At 37.6% G+C, this 16,061-nt stretch overlaps 1 protein-coding gene across 3 annotated transcripts in view; it reads left to right on the top strand.

The window, feature by feature from the left end:
• The window catches only part of UBR1 (ubiquitin protein ligase E3 component n-recognin 1), a 200,475-nt gene extending 193,932 nt beyond the window's left edge, over positions 1 to 6,543 (top strand). For all 3 annotated transcript variants that reach the window (XM_036923690.2, XM_057488747.1, XM_057488746.1), the window contains exons 45-47: positions 880 to 1,050; positions 2,349 to 2,450; positions 3,903 to 6,543. In XM_036923690.2, coding sequence (XP_036779585.2) covers positions 880 to 1,050; positions 2,349 to 2,450; positions 3,903 to 4,044 — 415 coding nt within the window. In that variant the 3' untranslated portion in view covers positions 4,045 to 6,543. The remainder of the gene's footprint in view (positions 1 to 879; positions 1,051 to 2,348; positions 2,451 to 3,902) is intronic.
• Positions 6,544 to 16,061: the final 9,518 nt, after the last annotated feature.

Here is a 16,061-nt window from a genome sequence, read left to right as displayed (position 1 = left end):
TGTTTTCTTATCTTGTCTGAGAAACTGGGGGTCAGAGAATATACAGTTAATACCCTATTGGAGATTCTTTCTGTGCTCTTCATTCTGACCTTCATTGTGAGTATCTCTGAATCTCTCCTGTGGTTGTATTTATTTTTTACTCTCCAGATTCTTGATGTTTCCGTTATGTCCATTATACAGCAGATAGGAGCATGGAAGCCCTTTTTTTAAAGATAGCCATTACTACTTTAATTCAGAGAGTGAAACCCACCTTTGTGTGGGGTTTGGGTGTGGGCATGATAGCAAAGCTCTAGCATGCCACTGTGTAAAAAGGTCAGTCCTCAAAGTACTACTTTGTTCAAGCAAGTCAACTCTTTTCACTTTTCCCTTCCTAAGACTTGATGTGTTTCCAGGATGGAGAGTGCATCAGCTCAGAGTGCAGTCTCTCATTTCAACCCTACATATCTCATTACTTCAAAAAATGGGAAACTGCATTTGAACCCTTACTTTAGAAAATTGTGATTTTTAAAAAATAATTGTACAAATGTTGACAAGGTCATATTCCTCCAACATGGAGGGACAAGATTGACTAAACCAATGCAGAAGAGATAGTTGACTATAAACTGGTAATGTCAGATGAAGACTGGATTCTATAAATGCATCTCAATCTTAAGGCATATATAACTGCCAAACTTTATAGAGATTATCAGGACACTGTATATTTAATAACAGATTTTCTCACTCTGGGTTAATCAGATGTTTTTGTTAAGTCCTCTTAGGGAGAAGTATTAAAGAGGATTCATCTAATTAAATGTTCTTATGTTGTAAGGGCTTTCTTTGCTGTAAAGCAGCCAGTGATGTTATATCTTCACCATACTGAATGTTTTCTTCCTTCTTGAGGTGCCCACGGTCTGCAGATGATGAGCGAAAGCACCCTGTCCTCTGCCTTTTCTGTGGGGCTATACTGTGTTCTCAGAACATTTGCTGCCAAGAAATTGTGAATGGAGAAGAGGTTGGAGCTTGCATTTTTCATGCACTTCACTGTGGAGCTGGAGTCTGCATTTTCCTGAAGTAAGTAGTGAGTGATCTGGAAGATTCATAATGAACTTAGGGGGTCAGGATCCAATCTGGAAGCCAGTGTGGCAGGACAGTGTTTTAATAGGAAATGATCTATCAGAAGTTAGAGTATAGATCTGTTATTCACATGAGATTGCATTCGAGAAGGTATTACAGAGTAAGTGGTTAAAAAAGAAAGAATTCTGTTCACATTTTTATTCTTTGTGGAAAATGTTTTATTGATTACTTTGGTATTATGTAATACTCAGGTGAAAATTGCAGTGAAAGAGCTTGGAGTCCTAAAATTTATTATTAAAAAGTACACATGTAAATTGTTACTGTAGGTTGTCCTTTAAATGTTTTATTAATGTTCTTCATTTCCTCTGTCAACCCACTGTTGTTTTCCCTGGTCTCTTAGCAAAAGACTGAGAGTGGAACAATAGTAATTCATATTTATGAAAGGAGAGTACAAGTTACCTGAAAGAGAAAATTCACAGTGGTGTGTGTGCTTTTTTTTCTTTCCATTCTCCACATGTCATGTAGTTTCTGTTTACATAAGCCCAAATATCTCACTGACTATGGAATATATATAATCATTGCTTGTAGGCATCTGTTGGAACAATGGGAATGAATGCATAGAAGCGAAACCCAAAGATGTATTTTGTTCTTCTACAGCAAGTAAACCTACTACCTATTCCAGCTGTTTTAATTCATAATTTCTTTCTATAGTGTTTATCCTCTCTGTACACATGTACATGAGCATTATATTTGATGTCTATTTCTCTGCTGTAAGAGTCCCAAGTACCTTCAAACTGGCAGTGGTTCTTCATAGTCTGCGCTACTGGAGGCTGGCTCTTCAGAAAAGGCTTAACGCTTCCCTAGCTGACCCTCCTTCTGGCCAAGGTTATCAGACTGGGAGATGTGGCTGTGTTCTTCTGTAAGCACCTTCCCCTCTCCAGGTCATAGGTCAGGAAACAACAGAAACAGCCTCAGCCACCATTTTCCAGGGTATCTGTGGCTCAAGCAGGACAGTCTCCTTCCTCTCTTCAATACATTCAGTCAGTATTACTGATCTAATTCCCTAAATCCATTGATACTTTCATGTAGCTTCAACAAAAATAGCAATGTTTGTTTTAAAAAAAAAGAACTCAATTTAGTCTGTTTGTCTATGCTTATATTGTCTTTATATACTGAATTCCTAACAGGTACTGACCATGTCTGTTTTTAGATTAACTTTTATACAGTGAACATATGTGTGTCATTTGCACACATGCACTTAATAGTATTTCCTATTGGTTGATTTTGTCCTTCAGAATCAGAGAATGCAGAGTGGTCCTGGTGGAAGGTAAAGCCAGAGGCTGTGCCTATCCAGCCCCTTACTTGGATGAATATGGAGAAACAGACCCTGGCCTGAAGTAAGATGTTTAAAAAATCATAGTCATATTGTTGTACATGGATGGTAACAGTTCTATAAACCTAAAAGTTTATGCTAATATTGAGAGCTACTTTTAAATAGCTATGAATTAAAAATATTAAATATGCCATCCTAAGTATAACACAAAATTTTTAACAACTTTGTGCTTTTCCAAAATTTGAGGGTAACACTTCTCCAAAATTTTTATAAATAGCAGCCATCCTAATGTTTGAATCAACCTTGCTTTAGAATTACTTAGAAGGTTTAAGTGACACTGATATATAAAAAATAATCTGTAGTATCCACTGAGGGAATTGGGTTTAAAGTGGATATTCATTATTTCCATTGCAACACTTAAAACTCATTACCCAGCTATATCAGCCTTCTTTGCTTCCAAGCATTAGCAAAATATTTAGAAGACTGAACTTTTCTATATCATTCTCTGATATTGGTAACTTGAGTACTACTCATGGCATATAAGAAAGAGTGTGTCCCCAAAGTACATGCTGAAAAAGAACATAAACTGTCTCTTCTTGTCAACGGAAACTCAGTTCTTTAGAAGTATTACTTGGAATGAATAAGCTTACTAGATGGGGCTTGGAACTTTTTTGATCCTAGGGAGATTTATTTTTATTGTCATAGCATTTGACCTGTATAGAGATAGTCTTTAGATTTAGGGAGAAAAATGCTGAGTAGTTAAAGTGGTCAGTGACTGAGGGAGGATAAGAGATCTGAGTTGTTCTAGAAAGACACAGAGATGCAGAATTTTAAAATTAATTAGGCAATTTGAAAATACCCAACCAGAAGAGACACTTGAGTGCCTCAGGAATGAGAATCTCACAGTTCTCCACTACTGGCAACAACCAAATTTGAGTAATTTTTGATTAGCCATTATGCAGTGTCATACACTACAGCCTTAGGTGATGGGGAGTAATTTTACTTCAATATTTACTAATCACCAACAAATCTGTTGAATATAAGGACATTTATAACTAAATATTTCTGAGGAGCAGAATATACTTTGAGGGCTTAGTGTTATACCTCTGATCTAACCTCTCCTACTCAAAAAAACAGAAATCAAAGCTGAATAAACTGTATGAGGCCAAAAGCCATTAGAGCTCCACTCCAGCTAACCACCCAAAAAAGAATAGAGCTGCTTCAAGTTATAAATCTTACTAGCCATTTAAATGAGACCCCATAATGCCCACGGGTATACTTGACCTATTTTCTGAATAACCAAGAAATAAATTTCTGCTTTGTTAGCTAAGTAACCTATCAAGTTCATAGAGATCAGTGGTGATGGGAAAATAATCTTTTTTAAAACCCTGTCCTGGTGATTCCTCCCAGCTCCAAGAACATCTCAGGTGTTTTATATCTCAGACTCACTTAGGCAATAAAGATGCGGTGGTTACTTAATTGAAACTTACATGTTGGTGTTTTTTTTTTCCTGAAGGAGGGGCAACCCACTTCATTTATCTCGTGAGCGGTATCGGAAGCTCCATTTAGTGTGGCAACAGCACTGCATTATAGAAGAGATTGCTAGGAGCCAGGAAACTAATCAGATGTTATTTGGATTCAACTGGCAGTCACTGTGAGCTCCAGCGCTGCCTCGGGACAGTCACGAATGAAAACAGTAATGAAGACAGATTCAAAATTATGGAGAACTTTCTGACAGCTGAAGAAGGGTTGGAGGGTCTTTTGCTCTATGTCCAGATTTACATGCATTAATAAAATATTCTTTATCGGGGTATTGCTTTCAGTTAGGGAACATATGCGTAAAGGAAAAGAAGGACATAGATTAATCTGTTTTATGTTCTAGAACACTAAAAGAATGCTTCTTCACCCCAAGTGTCTGATTCTGCTAACATTTCTGGAGAACTCATTTATCTTCATAATCTGTCTTTTCATTTCGTTTCATTCACCTGGTAAATGGAGTCACATCAGGCAGCCGTGGACATTTTTATATGTTGGTTAACTCTACTACAATTTTGTGTTTGGTATTTTCCCTGCCATCCCCCAGGTTTAGCTGATATTGGATCACTGACAAGATTCTAATAATCTGTGATAGTCTTTCTTGCAGCTAAAGAGGAATTGCAGAAACCATGCAGTATACTTCAATTGAGAAAGCATTCTGAAAAGTAAATTTTTTATTATCTCTCTTAAGGAAGTATCCCTAATGTGCGTGCCACTTATTGTTTCAGCCAGAAATTAAACAATCTCTATAGAGGCAGAGTTGCCATTTCTAAGGCAGGTCTCTGCCAGTATGTAAAAGCTTCTTTCCCACTGTAGACCTCAAGAAGAGTTAGGGTATGTAGACATTATTCATCACTGATGGGACAAAATGCCTGTAATCCTCACCTCTGACCACAGATAGCTTTGTTGAGTTTTGAAATTATACTTTACATTTTCAAAAGGCAGGTTTCTAAAATGAGTTCACTCATCTCTTGATTGTGGCACCATCCTATTTGACTCTGATACAGTTCTTAAGTAAATTATCTATAGAATGGAGATAAGAAAATTCCCCCAATGAATGGAGCATGGCAGCTGTAAATTAGAACAATCAGACTTAAGGCAATTCTATAAACTTCTATGTCTTTGTAAAAGACACATCCTTCATTTGTTATCTGTGTGCAACTCTTTCATAAATGCTGTTTATGACTAGTACAACCATCCAAAAAAGCCATGTAATCAATAGTCTGTGACCTGTTCTAACATGCCATGGTTGAGCCATCTTGTTTATAAATAATTGAGCTCTCCCAAATCTGTGCATAGACTTCTTGGTTTTTGCTTTAACTTTTTATATCAAGAACTTGTGATATAAAATGGCAGACAGATGGTAAATTGAAATCTTGCGTTTTAGCTTCTATTGTCTCTGAGCTAATGTTAGGAATTTTAAAAATGCATTCAAAGACCGTATTATTTTGCCTTTGGTGACTAGTGTCATATATATGTGTATAAATGTTTTCTTACCCTTTTGCTTAGCAAAGGCAAGCAAATAAAAATATATTTGCAAGGTGATTAATGATGTACATTTGGGGTTAGAGTTTTTGGTATTTTATGTAAAGTAAAGAAGAGGTGGATTTTGCAGTAAGGGATTGGCATGAGCAGGCATCAGAATCAATCATGATTTTCTATTTGAATAGTTATTATGCAGAAGGTATCAGGAAATAGGTATAACTCCATTGAACTATTTCTAACAATTGATGGGTGAGGATCAGGAAATTCAGTATTCAGTTTGTCAAATTTGCTAATATGATTAAAATGATTAGAACATTTCCCTTTATTCCTTATATCATCGCGTTGGATGGGAAGTCTGAGTCAGAATAGGCAACAAAAGATGCTGACTTCATCCCTAATTGATTGGCCCCAGTTCAGCAAAGATAAACTGAATTTTTATTTCTAGTCTTTTTATATTCACTTAAATCCTGAAGCTAAGCTCTCAAGCTGCCAGAAGGACTATCCTGCAATGGCCAGTCAGACAGACCTTTACTGCCAAAGAACTTGTTTCATATTGAGCTCCACTTACTAAGACTGATTCAGATCTCTGTACTGTCGGTGAACCTGTCTCAGTGCTGTCCCAGCCCAAGGGATATCTGATTATATTCAACTATCCTAGTGCTTTGCCTTCATCATTGCAAACAATTTAATTATGCTATTAAAGTTTACTTACAAATGAGCAAAAAGTCACTTTATTTTCTTTAGTGTACTATGTAGAGGGACTAGTTCACAGGATGGCTCCAAAACTGTGTTTTTCTAATGCTTAGTGAGGGACTGGCAAGAACTTTAATGATACAAAGAAGAAAAGCATATATCTGTATAATTAATTTATTACATTGGTGTATGGACTGTGAGTTCACCTTTTAGTGGTCATTTGTCATTTCATAACAACTATGCATTTTGGTTCACTGTGATGATGATCTATATCTAGTGACTGCAACATGTTTATACCACTGATTCAAATTCCATCCATGATGAAGTTATACAAATAATGCATATATTGGTATCTTTTATCACAAAATGTAAATTTAAAACTTGTATAATGTTCTTGTCTTTTTGAAATAAAATATCTCATATGTGTATATTTACAAAGAAAAGAGGGACTTCTCATGTTTGAGGATTTGGGTTTGAAGTATAAAAATCTATACCTAGAAAGGAGCTCTAATTAAAAGTTATCTTTGTCAGCCCAAATTCTTTAAAAGTCATAGGTATTTATTTAGTTTAATGGTCTCCAAACCTTTTGACCATATACTCCATCAGTAAGTAATTTTTAAGCATGCTTAGTATATATTTAGAGAGAGATATAGTTATTTTATATTCAGGCAATACTGTAGTAATGCATTAAGTACATTATAAAATGTTGCCCAAAATAGAGATTTGAAAAATCATTTGAAAAATAGATTATTTCTATTTAAATATCTTCCAAGTGAATCTACACATCCCTTTGCGTATGCACACCCCATTGTGGAGACAGCTGTCTAGAGCACACTGCCCAGAAGAACTCTGCAATGATGGAAATGTTTGTATTTGTACTCCTCTATGGTAGTCACTGTCCCCATGCAGCATCTGAACATTTTAAATGTGGCTAGTGAAGCTGAGGACCTGAATTTTTTATTTGGTTTGATTTTCAGTAATTAAATGTGTATAGTCGTGTGTGGCTAGTGGCTACTATATAGGATAGCATAAGTCTAGTGTAACAGTTCTCAAACTTGACTGTGTGTGTTAGAATCACCTAGAACATTAACAAAATGTAAATTTCTAGTTTTCACCCTAGATTCTGAATCAGTATCTCCTGGGACTGAGCGATTGAGCCTTAAGATAATGAGTGTGATTTCCTTCTGTTTGTAATCTGTAACTCTTCACTTAGTATTTACTGCTTACTTTCTTTTTACCTCAGTGATTTCAGACTAAGAGCCAAAGAGCTTCTGGGAGAAAAGTAGACCAGAGAGGGGAAAGTGCCAAACCTGAGTAGTTGCAATATTTCATTTTGAATTTCTGTGTAAGCTTTCATTTAAGGAAAGGGCACCTGGAATTAAAACAAAAACAAAAACCCATTGCTTTAGTTTTAAGACTTTAAAATATTCTAGGAGGGTAACACTGAAGGCATTGAAGGAAAGGGCTTGGGGTGGGGAAAAGAAAATACTAGGCACTTTAAAAAAAACAAAAAAAGAAAATACTAGGCACTTGTAATTGACAGGGAGAGTTCATTAAGGAGTTTTTTCTGTGCTGATCTTAGAGTAGCTGAGCATCACTTGGAAAAAACAAATCATACAACCAGGCAAATTGCTCACAATTTGACTACATTAAAATTTAAAATATCTGTACAACAAAGGGCACTATTAGTAAGGTTAAAAGATACTGAATTAGCTGTTTCAATCATGTCACCAGTAGAGTTTCTGAATCTCCCTAAAACTCTTCCTGAAAAGCATGTACACTAAGCAAGATAACAAAAGAAAAAGCCAGAGGTTCAGCAAAAGAGGTTACTGGCAACCCCCAACCACTCAATAGGAAACCTGGGCAATCAGGACTGAGAATTACCAGCAAGGCTAACAGAAGCCCTCACGTGCTTTAAGTTAAAGGTGGGTGAAAGAACTGCTTGGTCTTGAAAGAATCAAACAATGTGGTAGCAGTTTAAGTCCTTCTCTTTCTTGTAAAAACCATTAAATACTGCTTTCTTTAAAGAATGAGCTTCCCCTGTGGAAAACTCTAAAAAAACACAAGTCAGATTGAGAATAACAGCAATACTGTAAGAGAGTTCAGATTGTGAGTATGAGTGACATATAATTTATTAGCAAAATCCTGCACTTATAGGTTTAAGTACAGAAGAGTACTATTTCAGCACTTGACATTAACAACAGGAGGGAACCCTGGAGCTGTGAAACTAAGAAAGTTTTTGAAGGGCCCCCACCAGTAAGATGGCGAACTTCCGGCTTCTCTTCCGAGTCCTCAGTTCCCAACGGCGCCACCTAAAGACCAATCACCTCTCTCCCCACTCCCACTCCCAGCACCTAGCCAATAGCCACCAGCCCCGTAGAAGTAACACCACAATTACCCCATGCCCCTTCCTATATAACCCAGCACCTTTCCCCAAAAAAGCGGAATTCTCCGGTGAATTGCTGCTGTGTGTCGCTCCTTTCCTTTCAGTTTTCATGACCCACCCTTGCTCATTTGACAAGTGCTTCCTTCTAATGGTCCAGCAAACCCATCTCATTTAGGAAAAAAAAACAACTAATACTTAATTTTATATGTCAACTTGACTGGCCTAAGGGATGTGCAGATAACTGGTAAGACTTAATTTCTGGATGTGCCTGTGAGGGTGTTTGTGGAAGAGATGAGAATTTAATTCAGTAGACTGAGCAGAGATCTTCCTCACCAGTGTAGATGGGGATCCACTGGGTGCCCCAATGGAACAAAAATGTGGAGGATCCCTCTCCCGAGTTGTCCATTTTCTAATCTCAAACTTTGGAGCTCTTGGTTTTCAGGTGTTTGGACTCAGACTGAATTATATCTCTGACTTTCCTGGTTCTCCAGCTTGCACACTGCAGATTGTGGGCCTCCATAACCAGATGAGCTGATTTGTAAATTAAATCTATCTCTACATATATACATATATATCTATATGTATACACACATACATACATATACATATATGTCATATTAACATTCATATAGTCTTACACTGATTGTTTCTCTAGAGAACCCTGGCTAATATAAGAACCTGTCCCCAAACAAAGGTATTAAAAGAAAAAGAAAAGCAAAAATGAACTGAGTAAATCTGCAATAACTCATGAGAACAGTAAAAAATTGTGGCCACAAAGCAGATGAAAGCTGTAACCTAATATTTCAAAATGAGTTGTAAGAAACTAAGAAAATGATCAAAGTGTTGATAAGAACACAACTCAGAAATGTAATGGGAGGTCTCAAAAATATGGAAAGAGAACAGGAGGATGTGAAACTCAAGTAAAATTAGGGAAACATTTTAGAAATTCCTAAGTTAGAAGGAGTACAGAAGTGAAAAGTCAGTGAAAAGCACAGTCAAGAAAGAAAAGATGGAAAGGAGAAAAATCAAAGATAAAAAGTGAAAGATCCAGAAGATAGGCAAAGAGTATTCAAGGTATATCAACTGGAATCCCTGATGAAATCCAAAGCAATGGAACAGCACACAAATGGGAAACTAATGTGATAAAACTTTCCTGAAAAAAAAAACCCACCTTGAACATGCACATTGAAATGGAACACTGTAAAATTCAGCCTGGGAGAGTCAACACCAAGGCATATCCTAATAAAGCTGTTGGGTCTTAAGAACAAATGGGACAAAATCATTTGGACATCCAGGCAAAAACTCTTAAGTCACTTACAAGATGAAGATTGGCAGACTTCTTGGGAGCAACGCTTTAGAGATACTCAATAAAAGGATTTTCAAGGATTTTTATATCCAAACTGCCCAAGTATAAAGTCTACACAGATAGTTTAAAGCATGTTAATACCCAGGAAATATTTTTTTCCATGAGCCTTAATAAAGGAATTTACCAGAGAACAATTTTCAATCATGTAATGGTTACAGAAGATGCTTTGGCACATGGTCTGGGGGTTGAGCATTGACTATGTTCATAAGAATTAAGATTAAAGATGGATGGGGATGAGAGAGACAAAACCAGATGCTCTGATAATGTACAATTAATACAACTAACAGAAAATTGGAGGAAAGGAATGAATGGGTAGCTCCCTGCATAATGCATTAGTTAGAAGTAAAAAGATACTACTTGAAGTTGACAAATCAAGAAATTAAAAGTTTTATGCAACTTGACACTAGGATAAAACTAGTCTCTGGGTAGTGAGAGAAGGGGCCAGTAAGTAGTTTCAAAGCAGCTTACATATTAGGGAAGCAACAGACAGTATTTAAAGAGTAGTAAAGTATTACATAAAGATATTGGCATAAAGTTTATAACGAACTACAATACTGAAAGCGGGAGGGGGGTGTTGGAAGGGAAGGCAGAGAAAATAGACTATGTAGTGAAACCATATAACAAAATTCAGACCAATTGATAAATGTAACAGCTTTACTCACCTATTGAAAAAATCAGATAAGCTAACAAATTTGGGTGAAAAAGATGAAACTTTTTTAAATAGGCAAAGTTCAAATAGATAATTCTCCAAAGATGATGTACAAATTGCCAAAAATTACATGAAGAAGATGCTCAACATCATTAGTCACTAAGGAAATGCAAGTCAAAACCACAAGTTTCCACTACATACCAGGCTATCTATAATCAAATGACAGGCGGAATGTGGAGAAATTGGAACCAAACACAGGCAGCCCTCACTTTGTACACAGTGAATTCCTGCAGATGTAGCCATGCAAGGTGAAATTGTACAGAGCAATGGCAATAATCAATGGGAAAGATAACAATTGTTCCATGGCCTTTTAAATTTTTGGTTCAAAGAAACTCATTGCTGCTCATAAATGTATAGGGAAATGAAAATGGTAAAATTAATACTTAGTACAATGTAATTTAAAACATTGAAAATGTTGAAAATTTAAGTGCTTTCTTTTTAAAAAACTTAATCAAGAAAAGACTGGAGTGTTTGCCTTCCTTTTGTAAAATTTAACAATACAGAATGAGCATCTTTTCTCTGTCTTGGCAAATTGTCATTCTAAGTTTGAATCAGTTGCCAACATTTTATAGTATCAGTGTTGTTAAATACTTTCAAGAGTTCCTTTAATGTGAAATTTTTTGCCAGTGTCATTTCTTCTGAGACATTTGTCAAGCCACTTACTTAGTTCAATGTTTGCCTTCACTAAGTTCCTCTGACTGCCTGTCTAGAGGCCCTCAAGCAGCAGCAGTGTCAACAATTCCACAATTGAACTATTTCTCCTGTAACACCTGTGTAACTTCTATAACATTTATATTGGACCTGAATTCCACTTCCAGCATTATCACCTTAGTCTCTCTGCTGCACTTTTGTCTTTGTTGGCCAATTCCCTCCTTTGATAATGTACTTCTGTAAAATGGCACATGAGCCTATCGCTATGAGGCAAGGAGACCACACTACTATACATGCTTTGCTCTCTGTCCCTGAACTGAATAACATGTGCAATGCCCAGTCTCCAACAGACTTTGAATGAAGTGACATCATTGGTGACAGACCATGACACACATCTGTTATTTAGTGATTTGTGGACTCAAGAGCTAGTTGCAAAGTCTGCACTTTACAGAATTACTCACCATTAATATTTCCATCATCAGTGAAATTTGAGCCATATTGCTGAGGGACTTTGTGTTAATTTAAGTAAAACATGGTAACTGAAAATCTTGCATGTAGGAACCATGCCAGCTGAGGATGTCTTGTCATAGAGCAGCAACTTTCATAAAGGAAAACTACTGGATATAAAAGGATAAACAGACACATTGATAAAGAAGCATTTAATAAACATCTCCCAAACTGAGTAGATAAAGTAGACCTAATCAATATAGTCAGTGTGTTGGTTGGGTCCTACAGTAAGCAGATAAAGACACAGATTTGGCAGCACAAAATATCTAAATTGCTGCACTAATCCATTCAGTCACAACTGGGCAAGGGAATACCAAGAAGTGCCCCAGGGATCATCTAAATTCCACGTGTTCCTCCCTGCTCTCTTTATCTAATAGCAGCCTTTACCTTTTCCTGTTAATCTGTGTCAACTACCCCTGTCAAAATGGTTACCTCTCTTCTTGCTTGCTAGAGGCTGGTTACATGTAGTTCAAAAAGCCAGGCTGCAGACAGGTGGCAGTCCAGCAAGACCCTCGTCATGTCCCCTGGCACAAGTGAGCCCCATTTAGAACCGAGACCTCTAACCCTTTACAGACCAGACTTCCTGTTTTGTCTGTTTGTTCCTTTTGTGTTTTAGAGTCCATGTGTAACTGAAATCATATGCAGTATGTCTTTCTCTGCCTGGCTTATTTCACTTAGCTTAACACCCTCTCTCTAGGTCCATCCATGTTGTTGCACGGCAAGATGTCATTCTTTTTGTGGCTGAGCAGTATTTCAGTGTGTATATGCACCACACCTTTATCTGTTCATCTATCAATGGACACTCTTTTAGCACTTTTTGAGTATTGAACCATGGGAATATATTTTCTATTAAACAAAAAAGGCACACAAAAAGAAAAAAGAAAAAAAAAAGGTCTGCCAAATACTCCTTCTGATATTTTGAGTGGACTTAGGGGTATCCCTGTCAGGAAAGAATAGGCAAGGGAGATAAGATGGCAGTGTGAGAGGTGAGACAGAGGCTTCCTCCTAAAACCACAAAAATACCAAAATATAATTAAGACACTAATCCTGAAAGAGCAACAGGAAAGACGACTGCACCAGACTGCATACACCTGGAGAAAAGAGCAGACCTCATGGAACAGGGTAACGTACCAAAGCTGTGGCCCTGGGGGACCAAGCCCTCCCACCCCAGCTCACCTGCAGGGGGAAGAGAAACAGAGCAGGGAGGGAGTGGAGACCTGGGACTGCTGAATCCCTAACTCCGGAGATCTGCTCTGGGAGCACAAACCTACATTTCATGGTGCTTTCATGATACTCTCATGATGAGGGGATTGGAAAGCTAAGACAGGCAGAATTCCTGGAGAGACTGAGATTCCAGCTGGTTTTGGAAATCAGGGATCCATATCCGGCTGCTCTGGGACAAAAGAAAGGCAGGCAGTTTGAGAGACTTCCTAACAAGGAAGCCCTTAGCAAGAGGGCTGCTAAAGGGGCAAGGATTGCACAGAGCTTACTGCTCAGGAGAAAGGACAGGTAGACAAAATTATCTGGGTGCACTCTGCCCAGCAGGTTGGGAGATTTTATGATTTCCAGGTGTTCCAGCTCCCTGGTGGGCTACACAGCTCCAAATCCCCTCCGTGATACGCAGCCTACTCCACCTTTCTCCCGGCCAGTCACACCTGGCTCACAAACTGGCAAACCCTACCCTGGTTTTAGGCCAGCCAGAGGAAAGATCCATCTACAGCAACTACAAATGCAAAGCATAGAGGCTTATACCTCTGTGCTCAGTCCACTGCTTCAGGCAGTGGAGACAGGCATAGCAGCCCGGAAGCAGGAAACAGCTCTTTCCTCCTGCAGGTACCAATACCACTCCCCTGCGACCCCCGACATTGCTTCAGGGGCTGAGCAGCTCCAGAGAGTAGAGCTTCTGGACACTAGAGGGTGCCATATATGAATATGAAATACCCAAGGAACTGGTTCAGAGTAAAATTAATATAAGTCCTGAGCAAGATGATATGGACCTCATGACTCTTCTGGAAAGGGAGTTCAAAATAAAAATCATTAATATGCTAATGGAGGTATGGAAAGATATTCAAGAACTCAGAAATGAATCCTGGTCGGAGATCCAAACTTTGAAAAGCACAATGGAGGGTATTAAAAGCAGATTGGATATGGTGGAGGAGACGATAAATGAAATAGACACTAGAGAAGAGGAATACAAAGAAGCTGAGGCACAGAGAGAAAAAAGGATCTGTAAGAATGAAAGAATATTGAGAGAACTGTGTGACCAATCCAAAGCCCATCAGGCTAACATCAGACATTTCAGCAGAAACCTTAGAGATCAGAGGAAGTGGCATGATGTATTTAATGCAATGAAATAGAAGGGCCTGGAACCAAGATTACTTTATCCGGCAAGATTATTATTTAAATTTGAAGGAAGGATTAAACAATTTCCAGACGAGCAAAAGCTGAGAGAATTTCCCTCCCACAAACCATCTCTACAGTCTATTTTGGAGTGACTGCTATAGATGGAAGTGTTCCTAAGGTTTAATAGCTGTCACAGGAGGTAATAAAACCACAGTAAAGAAAGTAGAACAGCTAATGACTAAGCAAATGCAAAATTAAATGAACTATCCCCAAAGTCAATCAAGGGATAGACAAGGAGTACAGAATATGATACCTAATATATAACAAATGGAAGAGGAAGAAAAAGGAGGAGAAAAAGAAAAGAACCTTTGGATTGTGGTTGTACTAGCATATTAAGTGAGTTAAGTTAGACTCTTAGATAGTAAGGAAGTTAACCTTGAACCTTTGGTAACCATGAATCTAAAGACTGAAATGGCAATAAGTACATACCTATCAATAATCACCCTAAATGTAAATGGACTGAATGCACCAATCAAAAGACACAGAGTCACTGAATGGATAAAAAAACAAGATCCATCTGTATGCTGCCTGCGAAAGACTCACTTTAAACCCAAAGACATACACAGACTAAAAGTGAAGGGATGGAAAAAGATATTTCATCCAACTAATAGAGAGAAAAAAGCACGAGTTGCAGTACTTTTATCAGACAAAATAGACTTCAAAACAAAGAAAGTGACAAGAGACAAAGAAGGACATTACATAATGATAAAGGGGTCAATCCATCAAGAAGATATAACCATTATAAATATCTATGCTCCCAACGCAGGAGCACCCACATATGTGAAAGAAATACTGACTGAATTAAAAGGGAAATAGAATGCAATGCATTCATTCTAGGAGACTCCAACACTCCCCTCACTCCAAAGAACAGATCAAACAGATAGAAATAAGTAAGGACACAGAGGCACTGAACAACACATTAGAACAGTTGGACCTAACAGACATCTACAGAACTCTACACCCAAAAGCAGCAGAATACACATTCTTCTCAAGTGCACAGGGAACATTTTCAAGACTAGATCATATACTAGGCCACAAAAAGAGCCCCAGTAAATTCAAAAAGATTGAAATTGTACCAATCAGTTTCTCAGACCACAAAGGTATGAAACTAGAAATAAATTATTCAAAGAAAATGAAAAATCCCACAAACACATGGAGGCTTCACAACATGCTCCTAAATAACCAATGGATCAATGACCAAATAAAAACAGAGATCAAGCAATATATGGAGACAAATAACAACAATAATTCAACACCACAAAATCTGTGGGATGCAGCCAAGGCCACGCTAAGAGGGAAGTATATTGCAATACAGGCCTACCTCAGGAAAGAAGAATGATCCCATATGAGCAGTCTAAACTCACAATTAATGAAACTAGAAAAAGAACAAATGAGGCCCAAAGTCAGTAGAAGGAGGGACATAATAAAGATTAGAGCAGAAATAAATAAAATTGAGAAGAATAAAACAATAGAAAGAATCAATGAAAGCAAGGGCTTGTTCTTCGAGACAATAAACAAAATAGATAAACCCTAGCCAGATTTACCAAGAAAAAAAGAGAGTCTACACACATAAACAGAATCAGAAATTAGAAAGGAAAAATCACTATGGACACCACAGAAATACAAATAATTATTAGAGAATACTATGAAAAATTATATGCTAACAAACTGGATAACCTATAAGAAATGGACAACTTTCTAGAAAAATGCAACCTTCAAAGGCTGACCAAGGAAGAAACAGAAAATCTGAACAGACCAATTACCAGCAACAAAATTGAACTGGTAATCAAAAACCTACCTAAGAACAAAACTCCTGGACCACATGGCTTCACCGCTGAATTTTATCAAACATTTAGTGAAGACCTAGCAGCCATCCTCCTTAAAGTTTTCCAAAGAGTAGAAGAAAAGGGAATAATTCCAAATTCATTCTATGAGGGTG

The sequence above is a fragment of the Manis pentadactyla genome, chromosome 11, assembly GCF_030020395.1.
Source record: "Manis pentadactyla isolate mManPen7 chromosome 11, mManPen7.hap1, whole genome shotgun sequence".
Classification (NCBI taxonomy): Eukaryota; Metazoa; Chordata; class Mammalia; order Pholidota; family Manidae; genus Manis; species Manis pentadactyla.
Note: the sequence above shows the minus strand (reverse complement) of the source record. Positions and strands in the feature narration are given on the sequence as shown.